The sequence below is a fragment of the Anopheles ziemanni genome, chromosome 3 (genome assembly GCF_943734765.1).
Source record: "Anopheles ziemanni chromosome 3, idAnoZiCoDA_A2_x.2, whole genome shotgun sequence".
NCBI lineage: Eukaryota > Metazoa > Arthropoda > Insecta > Diptera > Culicidae > Anopheles > Anopheles ziemanni.
In genome coordinates this window covers 32,327,956-32,342,255 of record NC_080706.1, presented here as the reverse complement: position 1 = coordinate 32,342,255, position 14,300 = coordinate 32,327,956, and the positions used below count along the sequence as shown (strand labels likewise).

General features: G+C 44.7%; 2 protein-coding genes across 2 annotated transcripts in view; both read left to right on the top strand.

Annotated features, from left to right (window-relative positions):
• Positions 1-9,246, top strand: part of LOC131286659 (serine/threonine-protein phosphatase PP1-beta catalytic subunit-like) — a 28,398-nt gene extending 19,152 nt beyond the window's left edge. Inside the window, exons 3-7 of the mRNA XM_058315643.1 lie at positions 7,929-8,060; positions 8,142-8,357; positions 8,422-8,561; positions 8,647-8,985; positions 9,056-9,246. Of these exons, the coding sequence (XP_058171626.1) occupies positions 7,929-8,060; positions 8,142-8,357; positions 8,422-8,561; positions 8,647-8,985; positions 9,056-9,163 (935 nt within the window). The 3' untranslated portion in view covers positions 9,164-9,246. The remainder of the gene's footprint in view (positions 1-7,928; positions 8,061-8,141; positions 8,358-8,421; positions 8,562-8,646; positions 8,986-9,055) is intronic.
• Positions 9,246-10,141, top strand: LOC131286660 (uncharacterized). Its single transcript, XM_058315644.1, has one exon. It carries the CDS (start codon positions 9,449-9,451, stop codon positions 10,139-10,141), a length of 693 nt encoding a protein of 230 aa, XP_058171627.1. The 5' UTR covers positions 9,246-9,448.
• The last annotated feature ends 4,159 nt before the right edge of the window (positions 10,142-14,300 follow it).

Sequence of the window (14,300 nt, the reverse complement as noted above, 5' to 3'; positions counted from 1 at the left end):
ATACAAATAGTTTGTTGATTTTATGCTACTCCTTTCTCAGACTCCGTTGCCTCGTCGGTAGGATGGCAACATATGTTCCACACTGCACTCTAACATATGCCGGAATAAATTCGCTGGATGAATTCCTCCTCCTTGGTTCCCCCCCCTGTTTCCCGGAACCCCGTTTCTCGTTGAATATGTAAATTTTCCGACGACAGGAACAGCGTACCAACCACCGAGAGCTTGCTGTTGTGCGAACTATGTCTCTCTACTTCGTGTGTGCGCTAAACCGCACCGAAGTTCCTTTCGCAACTGTTGTAAACGTCCGTGTTGCGGTGCTGGTTGCTAGCTTCGGCATGTTTCGGCGTGGTTACGCAGACGGCGAGGAAGGTTCGACGTTCCGTGCAGAAGATATGTTTATCTAGTCGATTCGCGGCGTTGCGAGCCTTGAAATGGGGGGGAGAAAAAATATACTGATCCACACTCCTACCACTCTCTTCAGACTGCCGATGATTTAGCTGTCAATGTCATTACCATGTGGATGAATCCGAAAAGGGGTTCACTCACTCCGCCATGGCATCGGTTGGGGGTTATTGCTTCGCTCGTTGATATTTTATTGCGATTGTTATTGTTACTATCGTTTATGACTTAATTGGATGATCGGTTGACTTGATAAGCGTGTCTGCTGTCTGTGCTGATTGTATCTATGTGTGTGGGTGTGTTTTTGGAAGCATCAAGTTCATATCATGATTTTGATGAGTGTCCTCCGGAGAGGACAGCGACCACAATCTCTTGCATTTGGTTCGGGTTTTGTGCTCATGGTGATGATGGACGATAAAGAAACGTTGTCCAGATACTGCCAGATACACCTCATTCCGTGATTTATATCTGACGATTTCTGTGAAATGTTTTAAAAACCATGAGGAAATTATAATTCATTCCTAACTTTTGCTGTCTTTTGAAGCAAGAAGCTTCGGATAGTTTCAGCTTGCGCCTAACGACGCGGAAAAAGCACGGAAGGAAAGCACGGCATTCCAAGCAGTGGAAACGCCTTACGTAACCACCCTCCTTTCACTTCCCGCCACCCCCTTTTTTGCTCCCACATTTTATTTATCGCTGGCGCTGGTCCATTTTCACGGATACATCTCACGCGAGCGCAATTCAGCGCAAAAGCCAAAAATCAATGCTTTAAACTTTTCCCACGAAACCATTAGCTGGTGGTGGTGTTGGTGGTGGTGTGCTGTGGGCTGAGCTTTGATAAACAATGCGGCAGTGCGTGCCGCTAATCTGCAACACAAACATTTCATTTTAGTGATTAACTTCAACAATGCTGTGTGGCTCTGATTATAGTCTGTGTTGTACTTGTAGTATTGCGGCAGAGTTCTCTTTGCTAATTACCGCCGAAGGGTTTAGATACTATTGGAGATTGGGCGTTCGCGAAATTGTACACATTGTGGTGAGCGTTTCAATTAGCTGCTACCCCCTTAGATCCGTCTCCACATGCACGGAAACTAATCTGCTGCCCGCCCGGCTCGCCAGCTGACGAACCGGTTTCCGAGGCATAAGCCCGCTTCTTCGAAGGCTGGCTTGCATATCCGTTTATTTTTATAAAGCCCGATATGCGGGCCCGCTTGTGTAGGCCCCGGCCTTTTTCCTTGCTTATCAGAAAAGGCGCCTTTTTCGCAAAACCCATTCCCTCGGTGATGGATTGGCGTAGATCCTCTCACGACGTTGGAGCGTTGGTGTCTATGTGTGTGTGTATGTGTGTCTTTAGACCCAGCGAATGATTGATTGTATGGTGCGGTAGGATCATCCACCGTTTTGTGTGCCAACATTTTCGTATGCCGGTTTGAGCTCAGCCGCAATCTCTTACGCCGAAAGATAAGACCAACCGGGTTCGAGCCACCGGGCGCCTCCATCGGAAGTTCACGCTCGAGTGAAATGTGTTTGGTACGTGTTCTCGCTATCGTTGACACCCCAAGACGGGCTCAGCAGTACGGGCAAATAATCTCTGGCACTCAGCACTGGCGTGTTTGGATGTTGTTACAACATTTAAATCTTTCGACCAACGGTCGCTTTCTTCAAGCTCTCCAACATCATCAAGCCTGCGAGGTCATACGAAAAGCTACTGTTTACCGAAACCTTGGTATAAATATTGTTTGTTTCAAAATTAAACTTTGCCACGCCATCCGTGGACCGAGAGGAGAAATACGACAGGGGGGTAGTACGAAGGTAGGAGCTCCCGGTTAAGCCTCACCGGCCAGGAAGGATTAGTTGCGACAGCTTAGTTCTCCTCGCCATTCGGCTCGTTTCCGTTGGGTGATGATTAATATTTTATGATTTAATTAAAATTCAACACAGGCTAACCCCCTCGCCATCGCTATGGTGTAGTGTTGGTTTTCTTCAACCACCCTCCTCGAGGTGGTTGCTTCGTTGTCGGTAAATAAGTATGTTGATTTTGCGTCTGTTGGAATCGGTATGTTTGTGCGTATATCTGTGTGTTGCAAGTTCCTTTGTAGGTAAAATTTCGATATTATTTAATCATGATGAGTTGTAAGGTATTCCGAAAAATATAGGTCAACCCACGACGAAACAGACCGTGCATTGCTTTAAAACGGAAATATATTGTATTGCAGAATTTTGAATTGTCACTTTCGGAACCCTGGCAAAGGTATATGAGAAGGTTTTATATCAAAAGATTTTCTTTGCATTGTTGTAAAAGCTAAATCTACTCTTGTCTCCCGCGCTCTCTCTTTCTCTATTTCTCTCTCTCTCCCTTTAGTGCTCTATCTCTTCTTTCTCTACTAAAGTTAGCGTTTCGCATGTCCCTGTAGTGTTTCTGCCGGAAATTCTTCTCTCCGTCGACATTCCGTTTTTGTTCCTTTCCTCTCGGGTACTACTGTAGAGTCCTTACGATATTAACGCATCTTGCGCAAATGTGTACCACTGTCTTAAAGCTTGGTTTTTTTTTCTCTCTAGGAACCAGTAGACTGTTGTGTTGTTTGTTGATGCGGAATGCGGATGCGTTCGTTCTGCATATATGACGTTGACTATAGCTACATGTCTTGTATTATATTTGCTCTCGAACAGTAGCTCTAAGTAACGTTTTGCTTGCAATGTTTGTGACATAAGCTCTATTTTAATATTTTTCTTTTCTTCTTCTCTTTTTTTCTTCCTTCTTTCCATTGCAGGTCAGTATTCCTCTTCGAATGGTTACGGATGTATGAAATCACACTCATTTCGGTCGGTAACAGATTATATTTTGGTTTAGCCTTGTGGAAAGGTTAACAATATGCTATAAATGGCCAAGAAGGTTAACAGGTGGTGGTTACATTTTTATTTGCACTTTTTACCTTAACACGTTAACCAGGACTAAGTACTAGCAGTAAACTTTCCGTTCACGCTGCGTCAGTCCCTAGAAACTGACAACGAACGGACACATAAGTATCGTCGAACTGTGTGGCGTGAACGGAAACTGTCGCAAAATAAGGTTGAGGGGTGTAACGTGTTAAGTAAAATGAGCTTAATAAGCAAGTTTTTTTCCCTCCCCCCCCACAGTAGGAATTCAACCATATTTGTTTACTGATGTGGAAAACGAGCCGTGGAGAGCTCCAAACCAAATTTCGATTCTATTTCTACACCAACGGTCCGTAGCCACCTTCTCCGTCCGTCTGGAATCCCATTCCAGCTGGATCGGTGTCGCAAATTCCAGCTTCGAGCCAATCCAAGCGTAACGAATTGTCATCATCTCGTCTGTATGCGAGTAACACGGAGAGCAGTAGCGGATCTAAAGGGGGAGGTGTAGTTGACGGAGGTGAATTGGTTACCGCCATCGCGAGCGATTACCAGCGAGTGAAGTTTACATACATAACGATCACGCTGCGCCACTCGCTGGTGCGCGCGCTGTAACGGAAGAGGAAGCAAAGGAGGAAGGGTTGTGGCACATAATGTGGCGTAACGTCAACAGCGTCTCGCGCACGCCACCCTCACCATATGGCGCTGGGGTTCCTCTCCCCCTCCATCCATCGAACGACGGAGCGAAACTGTGAAGTTCACGGTCACCGGACTTGCTGGAAGTGATCGCATCCAAATTGTGGAGCGGCGTCACGCTCGAGCGCTTTTACAGCTCTATTGTTCATTTACACCCGATGCCCGCGGGTGGCCCGCCCGCCTGCCGATTGTGTCCCTTATTCTTCGGAGCGAGCGAACTGCCCCGATTGGATGTTAGAAGGGAAATTACGGGTCACATGCAGCAGGAGGACGAGCAGGTGGAGGTGATGGACAAGCAATCACGACGTTGGGTTTGTCACCGGTGCACTTGCCTCGTCGGGTAAACCGTCCATACCGTCCACACGCTCTCCTTCCTCCTCCGCGTTCGCTGCCTTTAATGGTAATATTCGATTTCGTCGTGAACTACCCTTCACAACGTGACGGTCGAGAGGGGTGGAGTACAGTGGGTGTTAGTTGGATGGTGGATCGGGGGGATACTGTGCTGCTGTTGATGGACCTCAGTGCCTGCGATCGATCGCTATCGGACGTTGGGATTAATGGAAATAAAGGGGTGGCGGTTGAGATTGATGAGTCAATTTTCATCAATAAATATCAAATAAACAGAACCTCCAGCAGGCAGCACAAGAGTGCCCGTGACGGGTCGTTAGTATGCGCCACCACCACAGCAATCCGTTGTCCCGGGTCGGATGTCGGTACGGAAGTAGGAGTGCGGAAGGCGTATGGGAACAAGACTAAACTGTGAAATATTGCACACGAGATGCACATTTCCATCGACGGTTTTAGGTTTGGTCGATCAACGCTCGAATCGGTTCACTTTGATTTAGCCGAACACGTTATTCTTATCATGTTAGCCGTGTGATGTTTACCAGATTTAATCTGCCGATTATACGGCTATTGATACCTTCAACGAGCAATCAACTATTGATTGAAATGTGTGTTTTGGCTAGCATGGCTCATGAATGTTCTTTCGAAAAACATATTGATTATATTATGAGTTAAAACTGAAAACATTACATTAGTATCAATGCAAATAAAGTAGTTTTAAAACGTGATTCCAATCTCACATTGCCTTAAATCTACGCCAATTTAAATACCTCCTTACGCGGGCGGATTCTGATTTGTGTTTAAAACCGCAATTTCCTAGTTCCGAGGAAACGTCCGAAATGGTGGGAACCACTTCTAGTGGCCAGAGGGATTCTCGAGCATGCATCGGCATGTGTTACTGCCGCGTGGTTTTCTAAACTAGTATTGGTGTGTTCGCTTGCTAGAAAGCATCGTACATCTCTACAATTAATGCGCCCACTCGATCGATCTGGGTGCGCGCGATGTGGGCCGGTTGTTGACGATTTTGTTAAAACCCTCCTTGTCGATGGTCAAGATGACGACGTCACCGTTCGCTCACCCAACAATAGCACAGTGCAAGGCAATGTACACCGTAAGGGCTTGAGAAAAACTACACTTCATTCCCTCCGGCGGGCGCATCGCCCCCCTCTTCCGTGGGGTAACGTTTCGATTTTCTTCCATCACACGCGCAAATTAGTTTCAATTGAAGTCATCTTAGATCTCGTGTCTACCGCCACCGCCGCTCTCCGTTCCGATGCAAAGTAGCGTGGATACGAGTAGCTCGAAAACGGGTTTAAACGGGTGGCACGCTTTTTTGTAGTTAATGCTATTTTTATTGCTTCATCCCATGTTCGCTACGTTATAAGTAGAAATAATTCTGAATGTTTGATTTTAAGCTTGCATACATTCCGATTTCAAGCCTGTTGAAAACAGAACGGAATGCCTGGTAAGATGCAACCGTCTGTCAAACTTGCATCGAAACTGTTAGTCGGCGTAGTCGGAACTGTGTCGAGTAGAGTAACTCGTGGGGATCCTACACCCTATTATTATCATCGTAAAACTAGTTCCCTACCATCCACCACTGCTACGTACGTAGGCGGAACGCATCCAGCTGAAACCGGAGCCAGCACGCTGGAGCGTCGAGCGTCATTATGTGTACATGTGTAACCATTTTCAATGGGTTTCATATTCGCATGTTTACGAAGCTTCTCTTCCAGAGCTTCATCTACCGTTTCACGATGCCGGAAAAGGCGAAAAAGCTGTTTCTTATTTCTCTCATGAACGGGCCGGGAGGAATAATCGACGAACCGAACTACTTAATTGTCGAAGTTAGATAATGACAGGCCACAGAACACAGAAGCTAGCTGTAGTCGGGCACGAATTAAGAGTTTATGCTCTATTGTGTTGCTCCGCTGGGTGCATTTTGAACTCGTTTTGGTAAAAAAAGTCCCAAGTGTTTGCGAAGAAATAGGACTTGAGTTGTATGAGCCAGTTTTATTTCGTGATGCAATTATAACAAGGCTTTCAATGCTTATCTCTTAGGGGATTATAAAAGCCATAAACTGCTCTGCTCTTTGCCTCTTGCTTGATTCTTCCCCACAACAAATTTTGCAAGAGATAATTAAACTCGAAAAATTTTGAACTCGTTATTAAAGTAGACACTGTTATCATATGTTCGTCTTTATTTTGCAGCATCTCCATGCTTTGAATCATGCATCGGATGCATATTGTTAATGGAAAGTCATCAAGCGAGGATGGGGGGCGATTAAGATGGCTCCATCGGGGTTGATACGTATGGCAGTCTGATGATTTCGGGTAGAGCAATCGCTAATTGATACGAGGAAGTTAGCTGTACACCCGCTCTACACCCTGCAGCTGTACACTCTAGTAATAATTGAACTAGTTTTGCATGAATGTGCAGCGGAGGATAAAAATAGACTTTTCATCATCATCCTCGATGGAGGGAAAATGGGTCTGAATGAGAGATAGAATGTTTGTACGAATAAACATTTTATGATCGCACTGGGGTTGGCTTGGGCAACGATTTTCAAGGTTTTGTGCGGAAAAATAGATAAAAGCAGAAGCAGACGATAAAATATATAGTAGTAGTAAACTCGAAGTTGTTGTCGGGCGTAAGCGAGATTCATTTACGTCAAGTTTGCTGCAGGTCGATAGAAAATGTGTTGTTTTAGCAAAACGAAGTTTATTTCATTTTTTACGCAAAATAGATTTAAACTGAAACAGACCATCACGTTTATTGAACACGTGCGTCACGTGGTGTCGCTTTATCCTTTTCCCATAGCGTCCCATGCAATATTGGTGTTGCCATGGAAGCCCTGTTCTGCATTCCGTATAAAAAAAAAATTCGCTATGGTTCCAAAGAGTCAGTTACCGTGCCCGTTGTGACCATTGTTGGGAGAATTGTTTAAACACACGAGGGCCCGTATAATGAGGGACAAAATTGCATGGCCATCGCAAAAGGCGAAAGTGTTGCGACATTTCTAGCTTTGGCTTCACGGTTATGCGTTTGTACGGAAACCGTTGTGGTGCTCATTGGTCTTCTCCCGGGTCACATGGCATTATGCTGGAAGTGTGGTGGTGCATGTGGAGAAAGGACTCGCCCGTGACCGTCCAGAAGCAGTGCACTCTTGGCGATTATGCTTTCCATCCGTTTGTCAACCTCGGCACCCGATTAAGTGTTATGCCGAAGCTGCAACAGTACCTGAACGGCATGAAAAAAGGAAAATCCATTCCAACTATTGCCACACTCAGCATATTTATGGCCATGAGTCGTAGGATTTTTAGATTATTCCAAGAATTGAACAATATTTGTCGTAATTTTTATACGCAATTGCTCTTCTACGTATGTTTATATGCAATATGAGGTGTTTAATATGTTAAATATGATATGTTTTCCTATCTCCTTTATGTAGGAAATATTAGGAAAAATTTCACAAATGTGTTGGTTTATGTACAGAAATGATTTCCTGCTTTTAATAAAATTTGCAAACTTTTGTTCGAAATTAATCGCCGTTTGTTTCTAACAAATAATTTTTGTATTATAATCCGTTTTCTTTCCACTTTTTCCGTTTTAGTTCGAGGATGCCGTCCAGGAAAATCGGTACCCATGCCGGAAGAGGAAATCCGAGCGCTTTGCTTAAAATCTCGTGAAATATTCCTACAGCAGCCAATTCTGCTGGAACTAGAGGCTCCACTTAAAATATGCGGTATGTTTGATTTGCGCTTTCGTCATTTTCTTTCTTGTATCGTTTCGGAATGTTAACCCCAATTTCGCATCCTCACTCCAGGTGATATTCACGGCCAGTATACAGATCTGCTGCGGCTGTTCGAGTACGGCGGCTTCCCACCGGAGGCCAACTATCTGTTCCTGGGGGATTACGTCGATCGGGGCAAGCAGTCGCTGGAAACGATCTGCCTACTTCTAGCATACAAAATCAAGTATCCGGAGAATTTTTTCCTTCTGCGCGGAAATCACGAGTGTGCCAGTATTAATAGGATATACGGTAAAGTTTGAACGGACAAAGTTCACTAAGTGCCTTCTACTAACGAAGCGCTCTTCTTTTCCAGGTTTCTACGATGAGTGCAAGCGGCGGTACAATGTGAAGCTGTGGAAAACATTCACCGATTGTTTCAATTGCCTGCCCATCGCTGCCATCATTGATGAGAAAATATTCTGCTGTCACGGTGGCTTAAGCCCGGATCTGAACGTAAGTGCGCACGACGGTGGTGGCGAACTTTGGTCTGAATCATGAGGCAACTGTTTGTAATACTAAAATGCACTTCTGCCCGTAGCATATGGAACAAATTAAACGCATCATGCGGCCCACAGACGTCCCCGATACGGGCCTGCTGTGCGATCTGCTGTGGAGCGATCCGGACAAGGATGTAAAGGGCTGGGGAGAGAACGATCGAGGCGTCAGCTTTACGTTCGGGGTCGATATCGTCGCCAAGTTTCTGCTGATCCACGAGCTGGACCTAATCTGTCGGGCGCACCAGGTCGTTGAGGATGGGTACGAGTTCTTTGCCCGGCGGTCGCTGGTGACGCTTTTCTCAGCACCGAACTACTGCGGGGAATTTGACAACGCCGGCGGCATGATGTCGGTGGACGCAAATTTAATGTGTTCGTTTCAGGTACGCTACATGGAAAAGTGGAGTTTTGGTATAATACACCATATTAAATGTTGTTCTCTTTTGTTCATAGATATTAAAACCCTCAGAAAAGAAGGCCAAATACCAGTACAGTGGAACTAACAGCCAAAGGCCGCAGACGCCCCAGCGCAACCAGAATCCAACCAATAAACGGAAATAATAATTTCTCTCCCTTCTCAACCGCTACCTAACGAGACGCAGTAAGAAAAAATCATCATCTGCAGCAGCCAGTGGAACACCGAATGCTGGCACTACGAGCAATACCAACAACCCCACCACCACCACCACTACCACCAATAGCAACACCAACGTTCGCCCAAGCAATGCCGACGAGGACGACGAAGAGGAAGAATTAACACTGACGGGTACGTCCGTCCCGTACGATCCGGCGGTGGATAGTTTTGCGCACCAAGAGCCAGCGCAAACGTACGCATCGTCTTCCACCATGCAAAAGAACCGAATGGCGTCCAACAAAGCAATAGGATTCACGGACGAACCATCGAAGTGCAACGAGGTTGTCGTCGGTTCAGCAGCATTGCATTTACGACCCGCCACACCATCGGTCGTGCGGTCGGAAGCGGATCTCATCGGAACGCTGGCTGAAGACGACGACGAAGACGAGGACGAAGCACCGCCTCCACAATCGCTGCAAACGGTTCCAATACTACAACTGCAAGCGCTTCAGTTGCATAAAACAGCAGGCCAATATCAACCGGCGGATAAATCGCAAGAGATGATGGTGAAAGGTACCGCCAACGTCACCGGGCCTGTGCGAAATTGCTTTTCGCCACCTCCGCCAGCGATTGTGGCCGTTTCGGTCGCGAACAACAGACAAACGATGCCCCACTATCCACCGGCGGTAACGCTACCGAAACCGACGCCCCTCTGGGCCAATGCTGGGCCCACAACTTCATCCGGCAGTGCGAGTAGTAGCACCAGCAGTAGCGTTAATATGAACACGGGCACGGTCGGTGCGAGGCAAAGGCCATCGTCGGTAACGACGGACCTGTACTCGGTGGCGTCCACGATCAGCGTGACCACAGGCAGTAGCTGCCCGGCCGTCGTCTCGAGCGTGCCGATTCTTCGAACATTTGGTGCCTCTGCTGGTTCCAAACGGCAAAACTCTTTTGGCAGCTAGGTTGCGTCTGGTTTATTTTTGCTACTTAAACACACCCGAATCCATGTTGTTTCTTTTAATAATTTCGGACTTTTAGTCGAAGTTAGGTTGTAGGTTCAGGGGAAGATCAGAGATGCATTTATAGTTCGGCGTTAAATTCTTTTTTCAAATTGATCTGTTGCAAATGAATTATAGTTTACAGATGGTTTTTTAACGTGTCTTTTTTATTGAATTTTTTAATGATTATCTGTTTTCCATTTCTTTGTTATCGGTAACAATACTTGCTGTAATACCGAAGAAAACACAAACAAACCAATTGCTAAAAGAAGGTGTAATGGCTCGTGGAGATGCTCGAAAGACATCATTACATAAAGATGATGATGATGATGATGATGATGAATCAATGATTGTGTCGCGACAAAACGGAAGCGAGTGAGAAAAGGAGGGAATGAACATAAATAGGAACGAAAGGGGGCGAAATGTTAGCGAACGAGAGGATAAAAACAGAGGGAAACAGGAGATAACAAAATAAAAACTAGCTGATAAGGATATGAACTTTCGTTGCTACAAAACGGCAACTTACACTGTGCGTCCCAGTGGAACCTATAGTGTGCTTTTGTGCACGCCTGGTATAGTGGGAAGAAGTACACAAACAATAAATATCTACCTATGGACGATGCAAAGAATGAACCGTTCGGTATGGAGGGATAAACAAAAGGCGCGTCAATGGATAGAGTAATGGAAATTAAAACAGCATAGAGCCGTATTACCGTAACAGTGTGCTACAACGGGCAACCATGGTTAAACCTCTGATGTTTTGGGAATAACACAAGTACGAACAAACCGAATGCCAATGGACGGCACTAGAACGTAGTAAGAAAACTCATACATACACCAATTCTAGGGATCCTCGGTGGAGAATTATGGATGCACCGGCAATGAGTGCATTATGAGTGAACGCATTAACACACATACACACACATCAACACGTACTCTGCAGAAAGCCGCAACATAAGCATACACGAATTCCTAGCTCCAGAAACATCAGAGCACATGTAAAAACCTGTTATCAGTGTTAGTGTTTGCGCTATGAGCGTTATAAGTGCATCTGTAACAGCCGGGACGAGGAAAGCATCTGTATCTATAGCCGTTGAAGCAACGGAGAAGGAAAGAAAAGGAATCATGCAAATCATACATATTCAGCGTAGAGGCGAGAGTAGAGTTTATCGGCGTGTACACTGGGAACAACACAAATCCTGACACCTGAAAAAAGAACAGTCGTCCTACTTTGCGGTCAATATTAGAGAGTAACTTGTTACGAAGTATGTATATATCTCTTCTTCTTCTTCTTCTTGGCGTCAACGACGGGTCTGGTCTCGGTTGGGATTTGAACCAACGCCGTCGAGTTGGTAAGCCTCGGCACTCATGGGCCGATTTTCTAACCGACGCTACCGCTCGGCTATCGCGGACCGCCATATGTATATATACGTACTCTAAAATTAACCACACAACTGGAGGCCTGTTCCTTTTCTTGGGGAGCCAGATTTGCTTTGTTCCCAGAGTAGATAATCGAAAGCCGACTGCAGCTTGCCGGCGGCTCGCAGAAGAAAGAGTGAAGGGAAAATATTGCAAATGATGGCTCACTCTTAGTGACGCAATATATTCTCGAAGATGAAGAGGGAAGGAAAGGTAGAAGTGCCGGAGGCACAGAAGTAGAGAAAAAACAAATATATATATACACACTCTATATACATGTGCATATACATAAAAAAGAATAATTCATACACTACCAGCGAGAAAGCGAGGGAGAACGACGATGCGAGTAGACAAAGGAGAGAGTTGCACGTACGGAAGATGGAACTTCCGATTACTTTGGATAAGATCGGTTCATATTGCCTTCTAAAAAAATGCTAAATAGAAGTACTATATTTTCCCAACAGATGAGTGGCACGAGCTGTGAATGGAAGATTGCGGAAGATCAAAACACTTAACAGAAAAAAATCAGGATTATTATCAAAAAAAATGCCGCAAGAACTCAAAGAAGAAAACACGTGAACGAACTTGAACTCCATCAGGACGTTGTGGAACAGTTGTGTCAGGAAAATAATACAATCTCCGGAACGTGCTGGCAGGCAGGCAGGAAATAAAAATAATGTAAAAAGGACTATAAAAAATATAATAACAAAATATTTCATCTTCGATAGCAAAACTGAAAAGAACGAAAATGATACACAACACCACACATCAAACATACCACAGCGGCAGTCGCGTTCGGTCACACTTGTGTTGTTATGGTTACTATGGTGGTGTTGCGGTTGCAAGGAACAGAAGTAATTAATTTGTATGCATTTACACGAAACTAATTGAAAGGAAATTCATAAAAACCCCAAAAGATCGCACTTTTTCGAGCAAGAGTTGTCCAACAAATGAAATTTTGTGGTTATAATTGTATTTCAGTTACCCCATGTGGTGGTTGCCCTCTCTTTTACTTGATGCTCGAAAATTATGCAAATAGAAGTCTTTAATCGCTACACAATACATGTCCGTAAAAAGTCATATATCAAACACACTCACCAGACACAAACTTAAAACAATTTAAAGCAAACTGTGCGCCGAACTACATCCCTTTGAGTGGTAAGAAAAATTCATCGATAAAAACTCTCGTGCTGTACGCCGGTCAACCAAACACCGACGTGCCCCTTGATGCCGGGTAGTAAGAAAAAGCCCTCAAGTATGAATCCCCGGTGAACCAATTTCATAAACAATACAACACGACGTTTAGATGGCTTTTACAAAATCAAACTTTTTCTACAAGCGAAGATCGACCGAGCAAAAAATGAAGGACACACGCTGGTGAATGCGCTTTTCGAATGCTGTTTTGTTGAGAGATTATTTTTCCGGACCAGTGGCATTTTGCCGGGTTCGCTAAAACTTTTCCTCTGCCAACTGTCGTTGAAGAGGAAGAGATTGTAGCTTGTGTGAAGGAGGAAGGATAGGCTAGTTAGCGCTTCCCCGGCGCCTAATCCACTCCACGTAGTCCATGATGTAGGCACGCATTCATTCTCCATCTCCTTCATTCATCACTTTGTTAGCGGTTGAATTTCTCTTTAGGTGCGCATGCAAGGAAAGCAAACAAAACACACGCAATGATAACAAAACACGCCGAATGAATAAAGAAAAACAAGCAATTGACATAAAAAAGTAAAGCATTAAAGCAGCATAGTAAATTATTCTCATTAACAACACAACACAAAACAAGAAGAAAACACGCCGCAAGCATAACCCGGTTCGGTCAGACCCTCCCGGAGAAAATACGGGGTAGATCGGACGGGCAAACTATGTTGGAATGATGAGCAATGTAATGAATAAAGGATCATTATTACTATTACTTGCACTTTTGCTTACATTCGTCTTGGGATTGGAAAAGAAAGGGATGCGTTAACTTCGCTTTCGAAACACCGTTGTTCACTTTCGTGCAAGCAGTTTATCTACCGGCATTTGCCTTCCTATGCTATCGTCGGTGTGGCAGAATATTTGTGATAAAGCGATCTACTAACCCCTTCACTCTCTCGGACACATGCCCGCCAGGACAAAAGCGTACAAGCAAGTAATCGGGGTGCATTTTCGTCCGTCACTGTCCGGACATTATTAGCAGCGAAATGAAATAAATAAAAAAGAAACCTTTATAATCCGTCCATTTCTCATCTCGGCGGTTGTCAGTTGAATCTGACAACTGGCTAACAAGAAACGGGGTCTGTTGATTGAAGCAATACGGTAGCTGAAAGAAAGAAAAGAGAAAATTCAAATTAAAATAAAATAAGCAAATAAATCGAGCAAATCGAATTGCCATTTGCAACCGTCAGCGAAAAACCCCCGATTGGGCGGTAAATTCATTTCCATATTGCAATCAATTCATGTATACAGCGTCGTGGTTGGCTATGATTTTCCCAATCGAAATCGTCCTGTCAAGCGATGCTAGCAAAAAAATCCAGTTTCCCGACAGTGACTGAAATTGAAGAAGTGTTGTGAACCATCCGCACCAGACCGTTGCAAAGTGAGTGAGTGGTTTAAATTTCTATGAAACTAGTGATAATTTTCAAAACAAAACGAATGAATTCCCGGTAGGTATGGAACGATTTTTTTGTAACAATCGTTGGCTAACTTTTCCAAATCAATTTTG